Source organism: Lithobates pipiens, unplaced genomic scaffold (genome assembly GCF_037356315.1).
Source record: "Lithobates pipiens isolate NorthernLeopardFrog02 unplaced genomic scaffold, aLitPip1_a1.2 Scaffold_25, whole genome shotgun sequence".
In the NCBI taxonomy this organism is placed as follows: domain Eukaryota; kingdom Metazoa; phylum Chordata; class Amphibia; order Anura; family Ranidae; genus Lithobates; species Lithobates pipiens.
Window position 1 is genome coordinate 192,615,662 of NW_027507787.1, and position 25,267 is coordinate 192,640,928.

Sequence of the window (25,267 nt, forward strand, 5' to 3'; positions counted from 1 at the left end):
GAAATCCTAGACCTATGTGGAGCCATTTTCATAGTAGTGGACCTCTGAAGGCCCACACCAGTGGTATTCCCATGGTTCAATTTTATTGCATTTGTGCCCAACTGATGTTACATACTGTGTTGACAGTAATATAATTATATTTATAAGTATTTCATTAAATTGAAATTGTAGTCTAACTATAGCAGTTTAGTGGGGAAAAAAGGCTAAATCACTGTGCTGCAACCCCAATAACATTGCAAATTGCCAAAAAAGGACATGCAGCTGCTCAGGGCTGTACACATGCCACAGCTGCAATGCTTGAACCCCCCGTCATGCTTGGTGGGTGACGCTGCCACCATATCTGACCCTTAAAGTTAATGAGGCTGCAGTGCATCATATTTAAGATTTACAAGTAGCAGAATGTCCCTAACCTTAAAAACGTAAGCATTAAAAAAAGGAAATATATCAATTCGTCCAAAAACGTTTGGAATGAGTTATATTTAAAAGTGAACTTGTATTTTCCATTTTAAACTTTTAAAAGTAAATGTCTTGCCTAAAAGATGAGATATCAACTGTTAACTGCATTAGCCAGCTAAAAAAGCATTTATAATAAACAGTGGATTGCAAAATATATTGGAGAACAATTATTGCTAAGTTTTATTTTAAAACAGTGGTATGGGCTTACCGCAACAATTCCACTGCTTTAAAGAAAAAAACTTTGTGAAGTATAATGGAGAGAGGATATTGGTATGTCCCCCTTAGTTTTATTTTGTTAATAGGTCTTGACTTTCAGTAACTTCAAGACTAAGACCTATTAACTGCTATTGGCAAAGCTTAGCCATGAATTCTGGCCTCAGCAACAAAATTAAACTAGTTCAGACAGGCTCACAGATTATGTTTGTTGGCTAATAGAAAAGTCTTACATTGAGTCATGGAAATAAAGCTTTGTCTTCCAATACAGACCAGCTGAGCTTTGTTCAGGAAGAGTATTGGCTACATATAGATTTATTTTTATGGTTGCAAGAAGTCCACAAGAGACATAGGGGTTGATTTCTAAAGAATTTACATAATAATTTGCCCAGTTAGAGCACATGTACATTCTTCCTGTAGGAATTGGACAAAACATAATTTTTATTAGGCTATTTCCTGTGCTGGTTTGCTGTTTTTTTTATTAATTTAAAACAGAAAATACCACATTTGGCCACTAGACTGGTGTCATGGGAAAATGCAGAAATGTTCCTAACACTGAAACTTGGGGTACATCACTAATAGTCTTAGACCATTCAGAGTATGACTCATTTATCACTAATCTGAATATGGTCTTTTAACCAATTTTCGGGCTTAGTTAACAGCAGGAGGGTGACCCCAAAGAATAAATGAATATTTTAAGGCAGTGCTTGACAGAGGGCAAACTGTATTATTACATTTGATTCAGCACTAAATATCTGCAGGTGTAGTCCCTACAGTAGAACAATGGGATATTGATATAGACAAGAAGTTGTGACCACATACCCTTGTGCATGTCGGTTTTGGGATAGGGCTAAAATTCAGCTCTGGTCACAAATACAAGGTCTTTTTTTTTCTTGTAAGAGACCAAACATTTTAATGTCCATTGGTGACTGGTTAGGATTGGTTACTTTTTACGGATCCTGAGAAAATGTTTTTTTTATTACAAATTAAAATACCCAAATGCGCAATGCATATGACCAATACTTGTATACATGTAACAAACATTCTGGCTGAGTTAACAGCAGCAGGGTGAACCTCAAAAACGAAATGAATATTTAAAGGTTGTGTTGGATAGAATACATAAGGCCTTATTATATTTGATTCAGTATTAAACCGCAGCAGAATTAAAAAAACACCTGTAAGACAATGGCATAATGTTGCATACTAGCACATTATGAAATACTTACCTTAGAACGAAGTCCTCCAGTGGCGTGCTTTTACCGCTGAGAGGACTGATATCTTCCCCCGATCTTTCTTCCGGGTTTGTGGGCTCTGGATCTGTGAGCGGCTGGAGCTGTGATGATGTCACTCCCACGCGTGGGAGCTCTCGGTTCCGGAACAAAGCTCTGAAGGTTTTTAGAGTGCATGCTCCAGTGACTTCACGGGCTGCATCGAGGGTGAATATCTCCTAAATGTGCACATTGGAGGAGATGTTCACTTTACCTACAGGTAAGCCTTATTATAGGCTTACCTGTAGGTAAAAATCACACAGCAGTCTTTACTAGTGCTTTAACATCTGGGAACACAGGTGTAGTCCCTATAGTAATGAAATATTGATATAGACAAGAAGTTGTGCCTGCATACCCTTGTGCATGTCACAGTTTTGGGATAGGGCTACAATTTATCTCTGGCCACAAATACAAGATTTTTTTTTCTTTGTAGAAGACCAAACATTTCAATGTCCTATGGATAACAAATGCTTATGCGTCTTCAGTACAAAGGCATACTACACAGTGGGCTTGATTTATTAAAACTGAAGAGTTCAAATCTGGTGTAGCTGCGTATGGTAGCCAATCAGCTTCTAAAGTCAGCTTGTTCTATTAAGCTTTGACAAAAAACCTGGAAGCCGATTGGTTTCTATGCAGAGCTGCACAAGATTTTCCACTCTTTGATTTCAGTAAATCAACCCCAGTGTTAGAAGCCAAGTGCAAATTGTGTACTAACTGCAGGGAAACATGTTATTTAATTAAAACAGGGTCCACCTAATTATGAGCATCCTACAGACACTCACACCAGCCTCAAAGCCATCTTGCACCAGACTTTTTTCCCATAGAATAAAAAAAACTGACAACTTGAGTGTTGTACAGTAAGTTACTTTATAATGTAATGATCAGATGTCAGAAGTAAATAAGAGCCTCCTTTTCTCATATTCCACAATGACATCATTTCAGTTTAATGATCTGCAAGACTCTAGTGTGTGCAACGTTAGTTCTGTCTAGGTCACTATATGTCTACTAAAAAGTTTGCTGGATACATGAGAACAAATGTTTCCTGTGATCTTACAAAGAAGGTACAAAACAGACTCTATGACCAGCCAGATCATTTATGTTCTGCCAGAAAACAGATGTTTGATATGACAGATAGACGTTACCTCTGAAGGTCCCAAATCCTGAGTGGTGATGTATGGCGGCAGCAAGCTGTCCCAGTAACAAAGGAGCTGCAAAACATAAGTGGGAGGAAGGGGAGATTAACCAGCGATGCAGAGATCATGGGGTTCATCTGTTCTGTTGACAGTTCAGACAATAGGGTAAATCAATGTATCAAGTAATTACTTTACTAACACTACCTCACCTAACGCACTGCCTGGTTAAACCCCAAATATCATTGACTTGTAAACACAGACACAAGGGGGCGATTAAGTGTCTGAAGGAAGAATTGGTTTTGCTATCCACAGCAACCAATAGAAGTTTTCCTTTCTGGTTTCCAGTGCAGCATAGTAGAATGAAAGTATGAATTTGATTGGATGGCACAGTCACCAAGAATAATTCTTCTGACTTTTGATGATGAGACACTGTGCCTCATTCCAAATAAAATTAGATTTTAAAATACCATATTTATCGGTGTATAACACGCACAGGCGTATAACATTTGCAGCCTCATCATAGCCATCAATGCAGCCTGATCGATGCCCATCTGCAGCCTCACAAGTGCCAACAACGCAGCCTCATTAGTCCACATCAATGCAGCCTCACCATTACCATCAATGCAGCCTGGTCGATGCCCATCTGCAGTCTAGAGGGGACAGGGAGGGGGGCGGGACAAGCGCCGACAGATTACATAGTGAAAATCTCCTATTATAGACAGAACAGTGGTCCAATGGCAGCCCAGGAGACGGGAATTGCTATTACAGAGGCTGCCAAGTAAACAGGAGATTCTCACTGTATGTAATCTAACGGCGCTCATCATCAAGTATTGCGTATAACACGCACACGCTATTTGCAACCATTTTCATGGTGAAAACGTGTGTTATTCGCCAATACATACAGTAATATTTCCTCTGTTTCCCAGTGATACGGAAGCAGGCAGCAGATATGCTGAGGCTAGTGTGCTGGATTTGCACCACCAAAACATATAGCTTCACAAGCCTTGACACCTAAAACACCCTCTCTGTTAGCATCACCTTTAGTGTTCTTGTTTTAATAGCAATAACCTACTTAGAACAATGTGACATCGGGGTTAATTTATGAAAGGCAAATGGGCTGTTCCCTTCCCAGGGAATTTTCCCTTAGTTTAGTGAATGTAGTTCACTGTAAAGCGAATACCCAATTCACTGTAAAGAGAATACCCAATCACATGCAAGCCACATTTACTAAGCGAAGGAAAAATTCCATTGCAAAGAGAGCAGCCTATTTGATTTTAATAAATCAACTCTGAAGCATTAATAAGTTGCTATGAGATACCAGTAAAAAATTAGTACTACCTATACAGGAAAAATAATTCTTCTTGCCTCTGAGATGTAAATCTGGGGCTTGAGCTTAGGCTTACTAGGGGCAGCATCACACTTACTGCCTTGGGCAGCATGGATAGGCTTACTACTCTGCTCTGCTTGCTGTTCCAGGTCTCACCTGTAGTACTGTTTGTATATGTCAGATGGGGAGGAGTCCAGATTTCACCTGTAGTGTTGTTTTTATAATTGTATCCTGTCTCAGATAGGAAGGTGTCACCTCACTTTGCTACATGGATATTGATCCACAATTTACTTTTTTTAATTATTGAGAAAAGGCCTGAGCAACTTTTAGGATAACTTAAAGCTGAACTTTGGGCAGTCATACAAAAACACAAATGACTGCAATTATTTTTATATGCGACCAGTATAAATAACCAAATTTTACTTGCTTTTGGCCTCTTGTAATAACTGGTTCATCATTGTCCAGATTGGGAGTAGGAGGGAAAACACTAGTAGCCAATTAGGTATGCTATATGGACATGTGCTGAGATGGAACATGGTGGCTAGGAGAGAGAGAAAGATGACCTTATTAGTCTGTTCTGCTCCTCCACTATCCAGTCACAGGCTGGGGGCAAGAAGATGACTAGCTGTATTGCTGAATGGTAGCAAAGGAAAGCCAGGCTATTCAGACTGCCAGGGTAAGAGCAATCTCAGGACCAGATACACAGAAATATAAATCCTTTGGAAGATATAAAAGCTCCCATATATGTATCTCAGCTGTGGATCTAGATGTTTGTCTGGAATTCAACTTTAAAGTGCAACTCGCCCTAAGGGAAGTTCCGCTGATGCTCCCCCTCTTCTCCTCCACTAACATTTTTGAAACTTTTTTCGGAGGAGGGAGCAGGTACCTATTTCTAGCAGGTACCCACTCCTACTCCTTCCTGCTGGAATTGGCTGAGCAATGCCACCAGAAGTTTCTACCCCCTTCCCTGCCCGAAACCTCCTGGGACATGTCACAGGTCCCAGGAGGCTGAGGGATTCATTCACAGGGCACAGTGCGGTTCTTGCATGAGCAGTGGAGAGCCAGCTATGAAGCCGCAAGGATCCACAGACAGCTTTCCACAGCTAAATCATTTGTAAAGTCAACATGTTTTTCTTTAAAAAAAAAAAAAACATTTTATACTTGCCTGCTCTGTGCAGTAATGGTATTGCATAGAGCGTCCCAGACCCTCTTCTTCTCGGGTCCACTGCCGGTGTTCTGCCTAATAGAGTCCGGCCATCAATATGTGTCCGCTGTGCCGAAGCTGAACGGCGCCTGCGCCGTGAGAGGAGGTGGTAGCCCCACCATCCAAGCGGACATAGGGTTGTGAATTTTAGAGGGCCCCTCGCGGGCGAGCTTTGCTCGCCACGCTTCGGGCTCGGCCTCGCTGCGCTCGGCTCTTTTTTATTCTAGCACTTTGTCCACTTGGATAGTGGGGATAGAACCTGGACTCACGGCGCAGGCGCCGTTCATCCTTGGCAATTTTCGGAATCTGTGTTCCTGTGTACTGCGCATGCGCAGTACGCAGGGGACAGCATCTGATGGAGGACCCTATTTGACAAGACACCGGCACTCCTGGCTCCTCCTCTTCTCTGTGTGGCAGCATAGGAAGCCACTTTCTATTTTGATACACCTTTGAGCTCAATCCCAAGCTGCATCACCTGCGTATATAGACAGACAGTGAGGCTCAGCCCCGCCGCCACTCCCTTATCACAAGATATGACTCAAAGCAGCAGGAGACAATAGCTCCTGATGCTCTTAAAGCCTGTGAGAGCAAAGAGGAGGGAGCTGCTGCAGATGGGCACAGCGCTGGATTGGGATTGGGCTCAGGTAAATCTACTGGGGGTAAGGGGGCGATACATACTGACATTTTTTTTTACCTTAATGCAGGGAATGCAGGAAAATGTTTAAGCTTCACAACCACTTTAACCACTTCAGGACCGCCGTATTGCCATTGTACGTCAGCACAATGGCACAGGCAGGCACAATCACGTACATCTACGTGATTGCCTTCCAGCGGGTGGGGGGCCCTCCCGCTGTTTACGGCGGTCCGATTCGGTCCAGGAGCGCTCCGTGATGAGGGGATGGCCGTTGGTTTTCGGCCACCTCCTCTGGATCGCTCCTGGCCAATGAGAAGCTTCCTCCCCTGTGTATTGTTTACACAGGAAGGAGGAAGTGATGTCATTCTGCTCGGGGCGGTCTTTTTGACCGGACTACGAGGAGAAGACTAAAAGTAAGTGTGCACCAACACTACACTGACATGTAGGTACACACAGGCACACAAACTCCCCCCCGATCCCCCCCCCCGATCGCCCCCCGCCCCCCCTCCCCCCCCAGTCACAGTGTCACTGATTGCATTGATCATTTCTTTACTGATCAATGCATTCAGTGTCAGTTGTGACAGTAAAAACTGTCAGGACAGTTAGTGTTAGGTCCAGGGTAGCCCCCTATCACCCCCCAATAAAGATTTAACCCCCTGATTGCCCCTAGAGTTAACCCTTTCACCCCCTTTTGCCAGTGTCACTAAGCGATCATTTTTCTGATCGCTGCATGTGTCGCTAGGTAGCTAGTTATTTTTTTAGGTTCACCGCCAGGTTTTTATATCGCTAGGTACCCCGATATACTACCCAATAATGTTTTAACCCCCTGATTGCCGCTAGTTAACCCTTTCACCCCCTTTTGCCAGTGTCACTAAGCGATCGTTTTTCTGATCGCTGCATTAGTGTCGCTACAGTCGCTAGGTAGCTAGTTATTTTTTTAGGTTCACCGCCAGGTTTTTATAGCGCTAGGTACCCCGATATACTACCCAATAATGGTTTTAACCCCCTGATTGCCGCTAGTTAACCCTTTCACCCCCTTTTGCCAGTGTCACTAAGCGATCATTTTTCTGATCGCTGCATGTGTCGCTAGGTAGCTAGTTATTTTTTTAGGTTCACCGCCAGGTTTTTATATCGCTAGGTACCCCGATATACTACCCAATAATGGTTTTAACCCCCTGATTGCCGCTAGTTAACCCTTTCACCCCCTTTTGCCAGTGTCACTAAGCGATCGTTTTTCTGATCGCTGCATTAGTGTCGCTACAGTCGCTAGGTAGCTAGTTATTTTTTTAGGTTCACCGCCAGGTTTTTATAGCGCTAGGTACCCCGATATACTACCCAATAATGGTTTTAACCCCCTGATTTCCGCTAGTTAACCCTTTCACCCCCTTTTGCCAGTGTCACTAAGCGATAATTTTTCTGAGCGCTGCATCAGTGTCGCTAGTGTCGCTAGGTAGCTAGTTATTTTTTTAGGTTCACCGCCAGGTTTTTATAGCGCTAGGTACCCCGATATACTACCCAATAATGGGTTTAACCCCCTGATTGCTGCTAGTTAACCCTTTCACCCCCTTTCACCAGCGATCACAGTATAAGTGTCACTGGTGACGCTGGTTAGCCAGTTAGTTATTTAGGTTCCCCGTCAGGTTTTTATATAGCGCCAGGGACCCCCATATACTACCTAATAAAAATTTGAACCCCCTGATTGCCCCTAGTTAACCCTTTCACCACTGATCACCGTATAAGTGTTACGGGTGACTCTGGTTAGTTTGTTTTTTATAGCATTTTATATTCAAATCCGGAAGGCAGTGCTTGGTTTTCGGGGTCCCGTACGTGGCTAGGCTCCCAAAAAGTCCCCCACATGTGGTATCCCCGTACTCGGGAGAAGCAGCAGAATTTATTTTGGGGTGTAATTTGACTTCTGCCCATAGCATGTGTGAGCAATATATCATTTAGTGACAACTTGGTGCAAAAAAAAAAAAGTTTGTAATATTCCCGCAACTTGTGGCAAAATATAAAATATTCCATGGACTCAACATGCCTCTCAGTAAATAGCTTGGGGTGTCTACTTTCCAAAATGGGGTCATTTTGGGGGGTTTTGTGCTATTTTGGCATTTTATGGCCTTCGAAACTGTGATAGGTAGTGAGGAGTTAAATCAAAAATTTGCACCCTTAGAAATCCTGAAGGTGGTGATTGGTTTTCGGGGTGCCGTGCGCGACTAGACTCCCAAAAAGTCCCACACATGTGGTATCCCCATACTCGGGAGAAGTAGCGGAATATATTTTGGGGTGCAATTCCACATATAACCATGGCATGTGTGAGCAATATATCATTTAGTGACAACTTTTTGTAAAAAAAATTTTTTTTTTTTTTTTTTGTCATTATTCAATCCCTTAGGACAAAAAAAATAAATATTCAATGGGCTCAACATACCCATCAGCAATTTCCTTGGGGTGTCTACTTTCCAAAATGGGGTCATTTGGGGGGGATTTGTACTGCCCTGCCATTTTAGCACCTCAAGAAATGAGATAGGCAGTCATAAATTAAAAGCTGTGTAAATTCCAGAAAATGTACTCTAGTTTGTAGACGCTATAACTTTTGCGCAAACCAAAAAATATACGCTTATTGACATTTTTTTTACTAAAGACATGTGGCTGAATAAATTTTGCCCTCAATGTATGACTAAAATTTAGTTTATTCGATTTTTCTTATAACAAAAAGAAGAAAATATATTTTTTTCAAAATTTTCGCTCTTTTTCCATTTATATCGCAAAAAAAAAAAATCGCAGAGGCAATCAAATACCATCAAAAGAAAGCTCTATTTGTGGGAAGAAAAGGACGCAAATTTCGTTTGGGTGCAATATTGCATGACCGCGCAATTACCAGTTAAAGCAGCGCAGTGCGAAATTGCAAAAAGACCTCTGGTCCTTAAGGTGTTTATTGGTCCGGAGCTGAAGTGGTTAATGTGGCGGCCCCAGGTGAGAAAAGCACTGGAACCCCGGACAGATAAGTGTCCCTTTATTAAAAGTCAGCAGAAAAAGTATTTGTAGCTTCTGGCTTTTAATTAAAAAAATAAACGACTGAAGAACCTCTTTAAAGGGGTTGTAAACCCTCAAAGTTTTTCACCCTAATGCATGCTATGCTTTAAGGTGAAAAACCTTTTGTAGTGCAGCAGCCCCCCTAAAGCCCCCCTTTAACTTACCTGTACCCGATCGTACCAGTGACAAAGATGAACAGAGCAGCTCCAGCCACAGTCTCGGGTCCTCATTGGCTGGACTGGCTCTCACTGCTGTCAATTAAAGCAAGTGACGCGAGAGCTGGGGGTGGGGTAGAGTCCTGCTGTCTGTGTCAATGGATGCAGCAGGACTCGGGAGCACGCCTGCACAAGTGCCCCTGGGGAATGAGGGTCCCCATGGGGGCACTTGAGAAGAGGAGGAGCCAGGACCCTAGAAGAGGAGGATCTGGGCCCCTCTGTGCAAAACCCTTGCACAGAGGAGGTAAGTATGATATGCTTGTTATTAAAAAAAAAAAAAAATTAACCTTTACAACACCTTTACATGATAATATATTTCAACAATGTTGCTTGGCAAACCTAACCACCTTTAATGAAGTAGTAAATATACATAGTTTTGTAAACATACCAAATAATAAATTTGACTTTTTATAAAGCTTAATAAAACAAGAGATCCTTCATAAAAATGAATACACACCTAAATTGCATAAAATCTCTAAAGTGAAATACAGCAAAAAGTCCTAGTATCACGGCATTTGGATGCAATGTAAAAAATAACACTTCTAAATGTTTTTGTTTTCTCTCTGAGAGAAGTTCCTTCAGTAGCAATTGGCCTTCAAAAAACCTGAGAAAAGTATTTTGTCAATGAAGCATGCAACTACAAAGTAATACATTATTTTTCCTTTTTTCTTTCCTATAATCCATTAATAACTTCTAAAGCCAATTACTGGAGTGAGTAACATACCAGCCTCACTCAAATCATTCTAGTGAGCAATTTGCTTCTTAAGATTCTTTAAAAAGTGTAAACAAAGGAAAGAAGAGCATTTTTTTTTTCAGAGAAGGTATGCAGTAACACTCCTTGATTGTTGCCACGGGTCTAAATTAACATCAAGGTAAGTCAATAGTGAAGACAGAGGGGAGGAAACCACTTCTAATCCCTGCCACTCCAGCAAATCTGACCTCCCAGTAGGCCTGTGGTAGGGATTAATATCTCTACCCCACTGGATGTTCACCCTTAGCCCCCACTTTCTTTGGCCTCTCCTGACTCGATTCAGACTGCCGTTAGTAGACTAAAACCAAATGAGTTTCCCTCCCTATATTGTACTAAGACATTTTTCCAGGTGCATACTGAGATGCTAATTTAGTGAAGGCGTTCTGTCCCAGCAAGATACCTGTGGCTTTCCCACCACCTTGATCATTCCACTTCAGTGCTCCTCTTCTTTCATAGAACAAGCTTGAGTCTTTATTCTTCTTTAAAATTGGCCTTACATGAGTTTGTGTGGCACAAAATAAAAAAGCCAGGAAACCTCATTGCTTTTAATTCAAATAGCTTTTTCAAGGAAACATTAAATGAGTTTAAATAAATGTTTAATAAATTGAATAAACTATTATAGTGCCAACATTTAAAAAGTGTAGACTGCAGCTATAGTAGAAAGCATTTCTCAATAAAAGATTACAAATAAAAAATCAACCTAAAGAGGCGGAGAAGCCTACTGATTGCGTTGGAAACATGGACTCTTTCCCTGCACCCGTGTTTAATTAGCAAGGGGTAACTTTGTGTACCAAGACAAGAATGTTATGTGTGTAGAGTTACTGAATCCTACATATAAGGCAGTGTACATGGCCATCTTAAGTGTATGGAAACAATGGCCTGGTTTCCAAGCCCAATCCATATTCCAAACACTGCACTGATGATGGCCTATACAGCTGTATCCAATTTGAAAAAAAAAATACACTATAATTTTAAGCTATATTTGCACCAGTAGCTGTGGGTGTACATCTGGCCAAAGAGGCGTAATGATTTGCATGTCTCCGCTCACTGTCCTGAGATGATTAATAATCCTCTTATTTTTGAGAGATGTGGGGACACATCAAACATACAGTCAAATAATTATATTGATATGTGTGTGATCCCCATAAGTTCTGCATAAGGCAGATGCTGATCAGCCTATGTACACTGTGCAGGACACTCTTAGTAGGGTTCCAGGGCTAAAACTCAGCACAAAGAGAGCATATAAAAACACTGCCTTATTCATCCTTAGAAGGTTACATTGGAGTATGATTCCGCTCTTGTAAAGATCCAAAAAGGAGCTAAAGATATGTATTACAAATAAAACACATGAAATATTCCCAATGCAATGAACTATGGTTCCAAATCTACTTTGGAGGCAAATATGGCACAATAGTTAAACACCAAAAGCTGCTTGATATATGTTTTTCTTTGTGTGTGTGTGTATTCTACAAACGGTTTGTATTGTGTTTTTTGTGTGTCTGGCTGTGTGAGGTCTTTACCAATAAAAGTATTGTTAACTGATGGTTTTACATTGACAAACATTATTCTACAATTATTCGACAATTTTTAGATGCCGCTTTTCAAACATTGGTGAACCTCTGCCAGTGTTTACTTCCGACACACTCTGACTCTCTATGATGCTCTTTTTATACCTAATCATATTACTGACCTGTTGCCAATTAACTTAATTAGTTGCAAAATGTTCTTCTAGCTCTTCCTTGTAAGTACCACTTACTTTGCCAGATTTTTTGTTGCCTAGTTCCAACTTTTTTGAAACGTGTTGCTGCCATCAATTTCAAATTTGCCTTATTTTTTTCCTTAAAATTGTACATTTTCTCAGTTTAAACATTTAATATGTTTTTTATTTTCTATTGGGAATTAAATATGAGTTGAGATATTTATGAGAAATGCAAATCATTGCATTCTGTTTTTATGTTGATTTTAGTGTTCCAACTTTTTGGAAATCCGGGTTGTAGATATCATTGGAATTCTGTTTTGTTTTCATGATCCTCTTTACACTGACACCTGTGTTCTTATGCAAATGTTATTCTATTTAAGTTTTTGTCTCGAGTAATTTAAACAGAGCTCATGAACTTGAGAGAAACTAGATAACAGGTATTGATTTCAGCACTTAGATTTTTTTAATACACTGTTTCAGCAACAATGGCTAAAAATAACGTTCACGACCTTCAAGCAGGTGACAAAAGACAAATTGGATGAGAGGCGAAAGACAATACACTAAAGCAGGTGAAGAATGACATGACCCCAAAGCCGCTAACCATATACGTTTGTGGTTTGTGTATCCTCTGATTCAGCAGTGACACGCTTTGGCAAGGAAGGCCACCATAGCTGTCAAGTCCTTCATCTTTGTGCCCATCAAGTGCTTTCAGCTCTTCCCGACCCGTACTGGCATTTTAATTACTGTTGGGTAAACTAATTTGTCCAAATGAAGGCAACTAATAGAATATGCAAGCTCTCTGACCTCTGACAGGCAGTGACACAAGATACAAAGGAGGCTAAGGAAAGCTTTTTATCCGAGCCTTATTACTCTCTATTACTACAATTAGTTATACTCCAATGCTTCTAATGGGGGGGTTGGAATTGCAATTAAATCAATTTTTGATGGGCTGAAAGTTGGTTAGAGAACTAACCAGCCTGTGAAACAGTGATATTATAGCAGCAAAGGTCACAGCCTTTGTCAGCACCTGAATTCGTCCATTTTGTTCATAACCTCTCAAGCTGCAAGAATGATTCATTAGAACGTTCTGCATTCCAACTGCGAGTGCTACAGTCTTGGTGACCTAATCAGCTGTCATTAGCACTGAAAAGGTACCATCCCGCATGCACTTGCTCCCAGTGCCGTGGTGTCAGGTCAGTGTGCCATCACACATACCAAGCAAAAGAGAAAAAAAAACACAACCATCACAAATTGTAAAAAAAAAGGATAACAAGCTATTTGGAATCTTTAAAACGGATTAAAATATTGTAAAGTGAGGCAATGAAACAAGGTTCTGAATATCTGTAATGCTACAAATAACCGCATAATCTGGAATGGTAACCTTTAGAAGCCAAATCAAGACAATATTTAGTGGTTGCCACGTGCTTACTCAGGTTAGGCTGCCCAATCGTATGCAAAAAGGTGAACGCTTTAAACAAGCTTTTCTCAACTAGGGTTCCTCCAGAGGTGGCTAGAAGGTCTTTGAGCAAGCAATTTCTGACTTTCAGATAAGTAACTACTGACACCATTTATCATTTTAGATACAGTATCTGTATAGGGTGGCATTCTTCCCACCAATCTCCAATATAAAGAGCATTTTGCACACTGATCATCAATGCAAGGGAAATTCTTTCCTGACTGAAAATGTAATGAGCATTATTCATTATTTTTCAACTATTTCATGCTGTCAGTAAACACATATTTCTGGCTTTTAAAAGAGCCAGTCTACCAAAACGAATATTTTATTTACACGTGGAGCCCTTTAGGCTCAGTCTACCCTTGACTACATATTTGATATTGCAGAGGTGCGATAACCCTGCTATGGTTTCCCTACTCTGCTCTTGTCCATCCTTGCAGAGCACTTTCTGTTGCATTTTCCTTAAGTTTGGAATTCAGGCAGAGATCTCACCAGCAGAGCCTCTGAGAGGTATAATAAACTGGCAAGTTGTGTAGCACTCATGAATCTAGAAACATCAGACCTTGTTACATAAACTGCTTTAGTCCTGAGGTTTCTTTTAGAGGCAATGCCCCGGGTATGCATAACTGCCAGTAATAGGTCAGGGTAATTCCAGAGACAGGTTATTCTGCATAAGATGTATAGAATAAAAATGACAGCTATTGCAAACCTGCAAGATGTGAAAAATAAGGCTGGGTCATACTCTCACAACTAAGTGCTCTACCTATGAAAATGTGCTAAAAGAATTTTTTGATGCCCATAGCAAACAAAAAAACCTCCAAGTCATTTCTGCACTGCAGATTTGAAAATGAAACAGGGATGCTGACTGCTTGCTATGAGCAGCACGAACTATTCTTGTTAGCATACATTTTATACATAAGCCCTGGAGTGAATAACCATGAGTAGGAGAAAAATAGGTACAACAGGGAAGAAAAGTGCAAACAGAATAAGTTAAATGAAGATGTTCTAAAAGTAAACTTGGCTTTTATAGCAAACATGTAGATACAAACAAGACAGTCACCAGAATCGGGGTGATAACACAAGCATCTTCTGTGTCCCTCAACTCTTTATTGGCCACAAGGCTGCCTCTATTCATCACACTTTGTGGCTAGTAGGAAGACTAGGAAGAACAAGGAAGTGTACAACTATCACTCAATTTCATAGAATTTTGACCTATAGATGTGCCTACTTATGAAGCCAAGAAATGTCTCAATATTACAAATTATATACAAAGAAAAATGGGGGTACCGTCCAAAAATTATGTAAAAACTATATACTACCACGCACGAAGTACCCTTGTTGTGATCGGCAAAGTTCTTTCTCGAGGTTATATTTAAAGTCCCGTAGTTCCTTTTGGGTGGTATAATAATAAAAAATATACAGTTAAACAAGTCCTACAATACTGTACTTTTAACCAGAAATTCTCATAATGATCTACAATTTGAGAAACACAAAAGGGGTTTGACCAATAGGGTGGCACTGAACAGCATCTGCCGGTGGTTAACACGAATAGATAATAAATGCGATTAGATAACTAGCACATTGCAAATACCATTCTGGAAGCTGCCATGACACTTGAGGATGTCTTATCTCTCCGAGTTGGAAATCTTAAAAGCCTGTCTGTGTCAGTGAAATCCATTTATGAGCCGTGACAGTTGTTGATGCACACAAAAAAAAATGGTCAAGATCATTGCTTAATTCCTATACTTGGTGTGTTCACAAGCTGGAATTTGAAGGATCTCAGAGTGTCAGGAAAAGTGCAGAGCTGCCTTCAAGAGTCCTGGAACGTGGTATAGACAGGTGACAATGATGCAGTATCTTTGCTGTGCTTGACTTAGGGAAATCAGATTGCATAGCTGTAGTTATAAACCTTTCCCATATCCACATACATCCCTAGTGAGATTTGGCCCTAGAAGTGTCCAATTTTTTATAACTTTCAAAAAGATCCCCTTGTGATTTTTGCTTTATTAACATGATGTCACTTTCAGATTTCCGCTTAACAATTAAAACACGCCATTGCCAGTTTTCAACAGCATATTGTGAGTGTGAGCTTCACAAAAGATTTCCAGAAGGTTCTTGTTCGGGCACTTCCATTTATGGAATACTAATGCTCGGTCCCTGTCTCCCAATTTTTCTCTTAGGTGCCAACCTGTCAAACTGGTATCCAATGCAGGCTAAAAGTGGCACAATCATCTGTTGTCAGGTAGGAAACCTGCCTCGAGAGAAGTCCTGAAGAAATCCATGGAACCAAGAAGTGGCTGCAAAGAGGCTGCCGGAGATCAGCAACACAAAAGGATAAAAAGGAATATTTTAAAAAAAAAAGGCAGTTGTTATGAGAGTGCAGTATTATGCCCTGTACACACGGTCGGACTTTCCAATGAAAAATGTATGATCAGATATTGTTGTCGGAAAATCCAATTGTGCGTGGGCTCCATCTGACTTTTTCCGTCGGAATTTCCGACACACAAAGTTTGAGAGCGGGATCTAAAATTTTCCGACAACAAAATCCGATCGTTTATCGTAGACAATTCCGACGGACGCGCATGCTCAGAATAAATTATGAGACGAAAGCTATTGGCTACTGACCTCTTTATAGTCCCGTCGTACGTGTTCCATGGCACCGCATTCTGAACGATCGGATTTTCCGACAACTTTGTGCGACAGTGTGTATGCAAGACAAGTTCAGGCCAAAATCCGTCGTAGAAAGTCAGACGGATTTTGTAGTCGGAATGTCTGACCGTGTGTACAGGGCATAATGCATAATGTGTTGATAAACAGGGTGGCAGCAAGAAAAAGTTAATAGCCGTAAGGACTTACACAGGGACGAAGACTCTCTTTCTAGCTCCATGTGACAGCACTTGGCAAAGCACCAGCACTGTCACTTGGGAGGAAAGAAAGTGAGTCACATACTCCTACAAGCTTGTAGCCCCTGGTAGCTAAAAGATTGGCAGAGGATCATCAAGAATGTGAGAACATGCAGGAGGGGAGCCAGGCATTTAAATAAACGTGTTGCTTTGCCCTTGCATGGGCTATGCGTAGCAGATTTGTTTTAACATACACAAATTTCACAAGGTAGTGATAATATGCAACTAACAGGACATTATACCTGGCAAGCAGTGACCTTCTCCATACCACCCCTTCTTTATGGATTTGGTGTAAAAAAAAAAAAACTTAAATTCACCACAAAGGTTTAATTTAGTTAACTCAGCATGTTATAATGACGACATAAATTTGTAGATGTGTCATGCACATCTAGATCACCCACATTTTATTTATCTTTAAAAAAAAAGAATTAACACTTTCAAGCCAAGTTGAGAGGACATTACAATGATATATAATGTCTGCCACAAAAACCTGTTAAGAAGATGGATTCTCTGATTTCTACATAAGCTGCTAATTGCTAGTACATGGATTCTGTGTGGGGATTTGAAGGGATTAAGGTTGGTACAAAGATTTCGCTTGTCAAATCTCAATCTTCCTATATCTAGGAGTATGGAAAACAAAAACTATTTTCACAACTTAAATGACTTCTAAAAAGTATTAAATACTTTGGAACAGAATACTTTCCTTTCTGCATGATTTATTATGCACAAGAACAGAAAAATATCTATTTTAACTTGACAGATTTGTTTTTTTTTTTCTTTTTGGTTCTTTATGTTTGTCAACAATTACCATTATCTAATCCTATGCCTGGGGATACAGGTTTCCTTTACTCTTCCAATTCTACTTAATTTTCTTCTGGACATTGAACATTGCTTTCACCTGGAGAAACGTGTAATTACCTTTCCTATTCTAGGTACAAACCTGAAGATTTGCATGAGAGCTTTGTGCCAATGGGTGGGCTTTGTTTGCTCAAATACAATACAAACTCAAAATGTTTCCCAGCAGGAGAAAGAAAAAGAAGAGGGAGATTTGATGGAAAGTTGTAATTTTAAGACAATGTAATTAGTGGAGGCTCTTTCATAGGCAAGCTGTGCATGCCAACCATCCTTGGAAGCACATGGAACTCTGGACCTGGGCTCAGCAGGAAAAAAACAAATGAGGTAGTGACTCTGTTAATGAGTTAGTATGAGATGAAAGTGGAGGATGGCTGGACAAATAACTAACTAATGAACAGTGTGTCATTACACACCAGGTGAGTGCCTACTTTTTCATAACCAAAAATAAATCTCCATTCATTGAGGACATTCCGAAAGTTACTAAAGAAATCTCATGCTAAGAACATCTCTTTCTTGACGTGGTGACACACAATACAGACAGATCCTTTAAGGCTGGCTTTTTTTTTTCCCTCCCTTCTTCATCCAGTTTGGGTTGGGTTTCCTAAATTACAAAGAACTCCAATAAAGCCTTTGCTGCCTCTTTTCTTTGGAAAAACTACAAGTCTGCCTGTAATGCATCTTACAGCCAAAACATTGCTTTGACTTTATGCTAGGTGACTTGTCTGTCCCTTTTCACTACAAAAGGTAATACCTTCTGTGAATTATTCCACGTGAAACAAAATCCACCATTTATAGAATGTTACTCATACAACAGAAACAGATTTGTCCAAAATCTTTTCAAGGTAAAAGTCATTAATACTTCTCAAGAGTAAAAACCGCATTCTTAAAAAACATGCAGTTAAGCCACTATTCCCAAAGACAGCTGAATTTTACAACTACACTATTTGATTTTGATTGAATATTACAATTATGGCAGTATCAGACCAAGATCCACAATTTTTTTGACAAATAGCAGGCAATTATTTTGAAAACAATTTAGCTTGATTTAAAGTTTTAATGCCAAAAAGTAACTAGAGTATTTTAAAAATCGCTTATATTGAGTTTAAACACCCACAATAGTTATTTCTGTTTTACGTTCAAACAGGTGGGTTGCATCCTCTATTGACTGATCAATCCAGGACAGCAACAGCAAAATATCCACGCTGTAACCACAGCGAAGTCAGGACAAGACTCTCGTCTCTTGACGCATTCTTCAGTGTACTTATAAAGAGGGACAGCCATGTAAAGGCTAGGACAGGTAGCTGGAGATTACATCTTGGGTACAATTACCTAGTTTTAGAATTTCCAGAATATATAAAACCCAGGAGATGGCAACTACCATTCACAAAGCTGAAATATTAGCTACTTTTCAAATAAAATTTAGGTTTTCTTGTGGTAAAAGGGTTAGATCCGCTGTCGTGTTTTTATTGCATTCCCATATTAATTTACCTTTATCCTTTGGTTGCTTCTTTCCTCTGGTTGACATTGCCTACTTAAATGTTTCTTGATAGAAGTAGATGGAGAATGTAGTCCAGAAAAACGAAACAACTCTTTACAGTTATACCCTGTGTATCTGAAAGACAAGGATAAATAAAAATATCCTTGTTGGGGGCACCGAGAGTCTTTAACCCTTTCCACCTTTAGCCAAAACAAATACATTTGGACTGGCATTCCCTTGTTCACACCACAAAAATGCACTCCAGATCCGTCCTGGATAAGTTTCTGCCTGCACGTTTTTAATGCTTTCTGGTGCATTTTTCCAATGCATTTCTGGGTGTATTCCAGATGCTTTTTTTTCTTTTTTTCCTGTATTTTCTTTTTCATTGTACTGGGGTCCGGTGTATTTTTGATGCGATCCAGTGCATTTTTTATGTGTTTTACCACGTTCCAGTACAGTCCAGTGTAGGACTGTTCTACTTTTTTTTTCTGGAACTAGAAAGTCCTGGAACTGACTGGTCTGGTGTGAACTTTGCCATTGGAAACCATATAACCTACTTCCCATGCCTTTATGATGCAGAACAAAAAAATGCACTGGACTGCATCTGGTGTGAACTGGCCCTAAAGGACAAATTCACGCAAGGGTTTCTCAGCGTCTTCCACTCGATCCAAAAAAAAAAAAAATTTAATTATACTTCCATGGCATAATTGTCAGTATTATTAAGATATTTTATTATTTTGATAATGTTATTTACCTTTAAAACTGGCATTATTATTTAGTAGTAAATTGCTATTCTCAACTTGTAGACCTGTCTAACACCGAGTGGAAGATATTACCAACTAATTACTGTATCACCTTCGGGACATGATTTTATAACCTATTAACATAACTGTTCTAAAATCTCCTACAGTCTTTGGACAACCATTATAACTGCAACTTAAAAAAAAAACCTCTTGTTAATCCCAGGATTCCCATGTAAATAGGGAGTTTTAATTATCAGCAGGACACTCTGGTTGTCTCCAGAACACTTTCATACACTAGACTGGTCAAGCAAATTATCTTGGCTTTTTGAAACTGTAAAGAAATGACTATCTCTCATGAGAAGTATATTCTCAAAATGGCATGTACTTAGCACCAATAGTATCCACACACACTTGACCTCATTGACTGAGCATTTCCATTAATCCACTTTCAAAATCTTAAAAGTTGAAAGAGAGCCAATAGCATGGAACCTGTTATACGTTCTTTACTTGTTACTTTTTTTGTACACTGGGTGCCATTTTATCAACTTTTTAAAACACATTCAAATAACAAAAATAAGAAAGAAAAGATTGCCTTGCTCCAACAGCAAAACTGTATGTGGCTACATGGCAAGTAATTATAATATTATACATTTGAACTATTCCATGTACTGTAGCTACAGTTTTTTCTACTGCAGAGCAGCTATCAAGGTTGTACTGCAGGTAACAAAAACTGGATCAATGTTAACAAGATACAGTAAATTAACCTATCTCTGTCTAATGTTTGGTCATTGCTGAAAGGGTATAACCACAGGTAATGTGGTTCTAAAGGCAGAGTGTTTTTCTTTTCATTCTATGCATTAGGATAAAAAAAAAAACCGTCAGTGTGCAGCAGCCCCCCTAATACTTAGCTGAGCCCTATCTCAATCCAGCCATGTTGCACAAGGGCTTCGGCTGTCTGGGACTCTCCCTCCTGATTGACTGAGACACAGAAGTGGGCGCCATTGGCTCCAGCTGCTGTTGATTAAAGTTAGTGAGCTATTGAGAAGGGAGGGGCCGAGCCACAGATGCGAGTCTGAATGGACACACAGAGCAGCGGCTCGGCTCGGGTGCCCCCATAGCATGCTGCTTGCTGTGGGGGCACTCGACAGGAGAGAGGGGCCAGGAGTGCCGACAAGGGAATTGAGAGGAAGAGAATCTGCGCTGTTCTGTGCAAAACCACTGTACAGAGCAGGTAAGTATAACATGTTTGGTATTTTAAAAAAAATAAGACTTTGATATCACTTTAAATGCAAAGCTGCACAAATATCGAAGACTACTGAGTTCTTGCGGGAATAGTTGCAAAGGTGAAGAAACTGGTCTTTTTAAATATGAATATTCATAACCATTATTTGCATCTATACCGGCTAAATTTTATACCTTCATTACAATGTATATGCAAAAAAACACTCTTTATTAGAGGATCCTATGCTTCTGTCAAGTACAAGCAAAGAAAATAAAAATAAATCAGGACCTGCACACGGTATCTCCAGATTCTTGCCATGGTACAGCTTAACCCCCCTGGCGGTATTCCCGAGTCTGGCTCGGGGTGGAGATTTTATACCAAAAGCGGTAACCCCGAGCCAGACTCGGGACTGCATCGCTGGATCCAGGATGAGCTTACTTACCTTCTCCCCTGGATCCAGCAATGTCCCCCCCCTCCGCTGTACGAGCGGCTCGTCCTCCGCTTGATTCATGACAGAGCCGAGCTCCGTTCCCTGCGAGCGCTGCAATGCACGGGGACGGAGATTGTACCAAGTTCAAAAAGTGAAACACACAGTATACATACAGTATAATCTAATCGTAGAGATTACATTGCTGTATGTAATTCTTTCACATCCCCTTTATCCCTAGTGGTCTGCCCAGTGTCCTGCATGCAGTTTTATATTATGAAAACTGTTCTTTATGCCTGGAAACTGTAGATTGTCCATAGCAACCAAAACTGTCCCTTTACATCAAAAATTATTTTAGACCAGCTAGAAAACAGCGATAATAAATTAGAATAACTCGCAGAATTGAGCGATAGTGATTTGTGGGGAGATCCGTCATCAAATACTGAAAAGTAATGACAGTGACAATTCAGCAAACTGAGCAAGTTTCAGTTTCAGTGTTTTTGATTTGATTACATTATTGAATCATTTTTATTATTGTTATATTATTATTTGGTACAATTATTTATAAATATTTATTATATTATAATTTATGATTTCATTTTTCAAACTTCATCATACCCGGGATGTCTGCTAGACTCTGGTTTGGACAAATTTAAGTGAGTTATTGCTAAGAATTACAGGACTACAATATAAAACGCCAAATTTTCATGCAGAATAATTATACCGCTTTTAGCACCTAAAATCCAAAATAATCGTACCGCCAGGGAGGTTAATAAGTCTACTATGATAGGGAGCTTTCACTATTTTCCGCTGTATGCAGTGTATAGGTGGGCACAAACACAAAATTGTTTGATAAAGAGATTCTGCTTTGCATATTATCTGCCCTCTCTCTCGTTCTATTGCAAGGGAAATAGATACATAAACATAGCTACATTAAGTCATTTAACTTTACCTTTTTAGACTTGGAGCTCTTATTTTAAAGGAACCTGTCATAACCCGGGAAAAGTCAGAGGTTGAGAGGTCAAATGAAGTCTGACATGGCCTGCAAACTAACTGTTTGACCTATCAGGCGGTCTCTCAACTTCTGAGTGTGCAGTATTAGGTCAGATAGTTAACAGGTTGTAGACTAGTTGACCTTGATCCCTTGAAACTCTAGCTAAAGCTTTAAAAAAAATAGGTTTAGCTTTAATGTCCTAAAACAAATATGCAGCACATGAGAGAAATGACTTCTATAATGGCCTAATCACATAGCTGCTTTGCTTTGGGATGTTGGGGTTGATTTACTAAAACAGGAATGTGCAAAATCTGAGGCAGCCGTGCATGGTAGCCAATCAGCTTCTAACTTCAGCTTGTTCAAATTAAGCTTCAACAAACAAAAATAGAAGCTGACTGGTTTCTATGGAAAGCTGGACCAGATTTTGCACTCTCCAGTATTAGTGAATCAAGCCGTTGTAAGTCCATTGAAAGTAGAAGTCCACCTAAACCCATTTAAGAATGCTTTTAGCTATTTGGTCCCTTTTTTGCATAGCTTAGGTCTAAAAACAATCCTAGGACTGTGAGAACACTGACCACAAGAGTTGTGGAGTGGAGTGCAGTAGCCATTGTGGTCTACTGCAGTTAAGTATGAGAGGTTCTCTAAAAAGAGCATGTATCCCTCTTCTGCTTTGTGCAGGGTTTGAGATATCTCATAAGTAGATCTGGATCTTTTCCTTTGGAGGTGGTGATTGCATTTAGGAAGTTCCGGTTGTTTTTTTATTTATTCCTCAGTAAAGCCACTATGTGATCTAAAAATACCCTTCTCCCTGGAATAATGCAAGCTATACACTTAATGACAGCCACTCCCACAATTAAGCAATGCCACAATCTCACAACCAGCCTCAGTTCACTTAATCAGGACCAATTTGCACAGAAAGGCCTGATGTGACCTAATTGTGACTATAGACGGGTCAGTAGGTAGAAAGTAACCAATCTTTATGTCAGGAACGATAATTAATTAGAACATTTCTCCCACCATATTGGAGATATTTTTCTGGCTTCCAAAACTGGTAAATTCATACTTGTAACTGGAGATCGGTGAGGAGAGGTGATTGGTGAGAAACCATTTCACAACACAGGAGATTAAAAAATAAAGACGTCGCAGACTGAAATTTGTCTACTAACACTACAAACCAATAACATGTGTTTGGTGTTGTTCGAAAAACAAGTACATAGTTGATACGTCATCTTACTGATCCCATGTAAAAAAACAAGAAGTCTGTTAGAACATCCCAAATATCTCAGGTAATATTAAAAGTGACTGCACATGCTAAATTGTCACCACATGATCATGTGAAGAACTGTATATAGCAAATATCATAATGGGAGCCGAGCCTCTCTGCTTAGAGAGAAAAAAGCCTTTATCCAACATTCTTTACATCTAGATGGACACTGCTATGTAAGAAGCATGTGCTTCTACCTCATGGACAACACCTGGAGGTCTCCCCAGATGCCCTAAAACACATGTCAAACGCAAGGCCCACGGGCCAGCTCTGGCCCTCCAAGCCATTTCATGTGTTCCTTGCACTTCTCCTGCAGCTGCAGGAACACTCTTGTCTCTGCCCTCACCTTTTCTCAGCAGTCAACAGCAGAGAGGGAGAAAGAACTCCTCCGCCAGATCCTGCACTTGTCCTTGCAGCAGCAGAGAAGCTCGCCTCTGCCCCTCACTTCCTTCCCCACCCCAACAGTCAGCAGCAGAGAGGAGTACAGAACTCCTTCTACAGATTCTGTGCCTCTCTGTGCAGCTGCAGCACCTCATAATCTCCACCACCCCTGGTCTCAGCATTCAGCTGACTCCAGCCCTCCTCTGGTCTTTCTCCAGACCCTGAATTTTCTGCCTCCCAGCTCTGCCCCCAGCTTCTTCCCAGCAGCAGCACAGGGTAAGGGGGGTGTACTGTGATGTAAGGCAGGGTGGGGGACTCTTGACTTTTGATGGTGGGGAGGCTCTTGACATCTGATGTAAGGGGGAGTGGAGTGCTCTGGACATCTAGTCTTACATATACAACCAGCCCTTTGAGGGCAACCATAATGTTAATGTGGCCCACAATGAAATGGAGTTTGACAACCCTGCCCTAAAACATGAAAGAGCATGTCAAGTAAAAAGAGTATTATGTGAGGGTTTCCCTTCCTAGGGGTAGATTTCCCCCTCACTTCTTGTTGTCTCCCTCCGTTTGTAAGTAGGAGTCGTTTGTAAGTCTGATGTTTGTAACTAGGGGACCGCCTGTAGTGGGGCTTTTACAGTCTCTGTCATAGAATATCTGCATCAAAACTTCACTTTATTTTGTCATTCAAGGCAAAATGACAGGTTCCCTTGAAAGCTCACCCTACAATCATGGATATTTACATTCATTGTGCTTCTCCCTCTCTCTCCATTACTTTATTAGAGCTGTTGGTTTAAACCCTGTTCAACATCTGGGATAAACTTACACAAGGTTAATGACTTGTTTCCCTACCTTGTGTAAAGCCCAATCACTGCAATATGGGGGTAGGGGAGGTCACATGCTCCTCCATACACAGAAACATAATTTAGGTCCATGTGCTCTGACAGATAAATGGACTGGTGGGGGAGACAGTGAAGGTAAGTACCATTGGATGGGGATTTGATGGTGCCCCCAAAACATGAGCACAAAGTATGTCACCGATATGTAAAGAATAGGAAATAATAGACATCCTCAGCATATAAGACTATCTGAAAAGGAATAAAGTGATTACTTCTATAGGCTAGGCTCAGCACACATGCAACATTTTGCAGAATGCCATAGCACTGCAGAGCGTAAACATTGCCCAGCCCTGGGCAGACACAGTATGAATACGCCTATATGCTCCTTAGTATAAAAATTTAATTAGAAATTTGATGAGAAGCACAGTTATTTATTGATTGAAAAAAATGCAAAATCTATTATAAATGTAACTAGTGTAAGTACCTGAAATTGACAAGGTCTTGTAACCTGGCACTACAGAAAGCCCATGCTTGTAGGAGAAGAAAGCAGTATGAGCAGGGGGAAGAGCTGCTTGTGCGCCTTCACTGTACAGTCACAGACTAGGGGCAGGGAGGTGACTTAGTTTTTTCTGCTGGAGTTAAACAATAAAACTAAGGCCACTGTCCTGACTGTACAGTCTGACAGGGTTGTGTAAATATGAAGATTGGAAAACAAATCATTTGGCAGGTAAAACAGCTCCCATATGTATTTGAACTGTGTAATTAGCCTTTGCTAG

At 40.4% G+C, this 25,267-nt stretch overlaps 1 protein-coding gene across 2 annotated transcripts in view; it reads right to left on the reverse strand.

The window, feature by feature from the left end:
- Positions 1-25,267, reverse strand: part of FBXW4 (F-box and WD repeat domain containing 4) — a 257,249-nt gene that overhangs the window by 102,231 nt on the left and 129,751 nt on the right. For both annotated transcript variants that reach the window (XR_013262825.1, XM_077455342.1), the window contains exon 6: positions 3,080-3,145. Coding sequence is in view for 1 of the 2 variants with exons in the window: in XM_077455342.1 (XP_077311468.1) it covers positions 3,080-3,145 (66 nt within the window). In the remaining variant the exon portion in view is untranslated. The remainder of the gene's footprint in view (positions 1-3,079; positions 3,146-25,267) is intronic.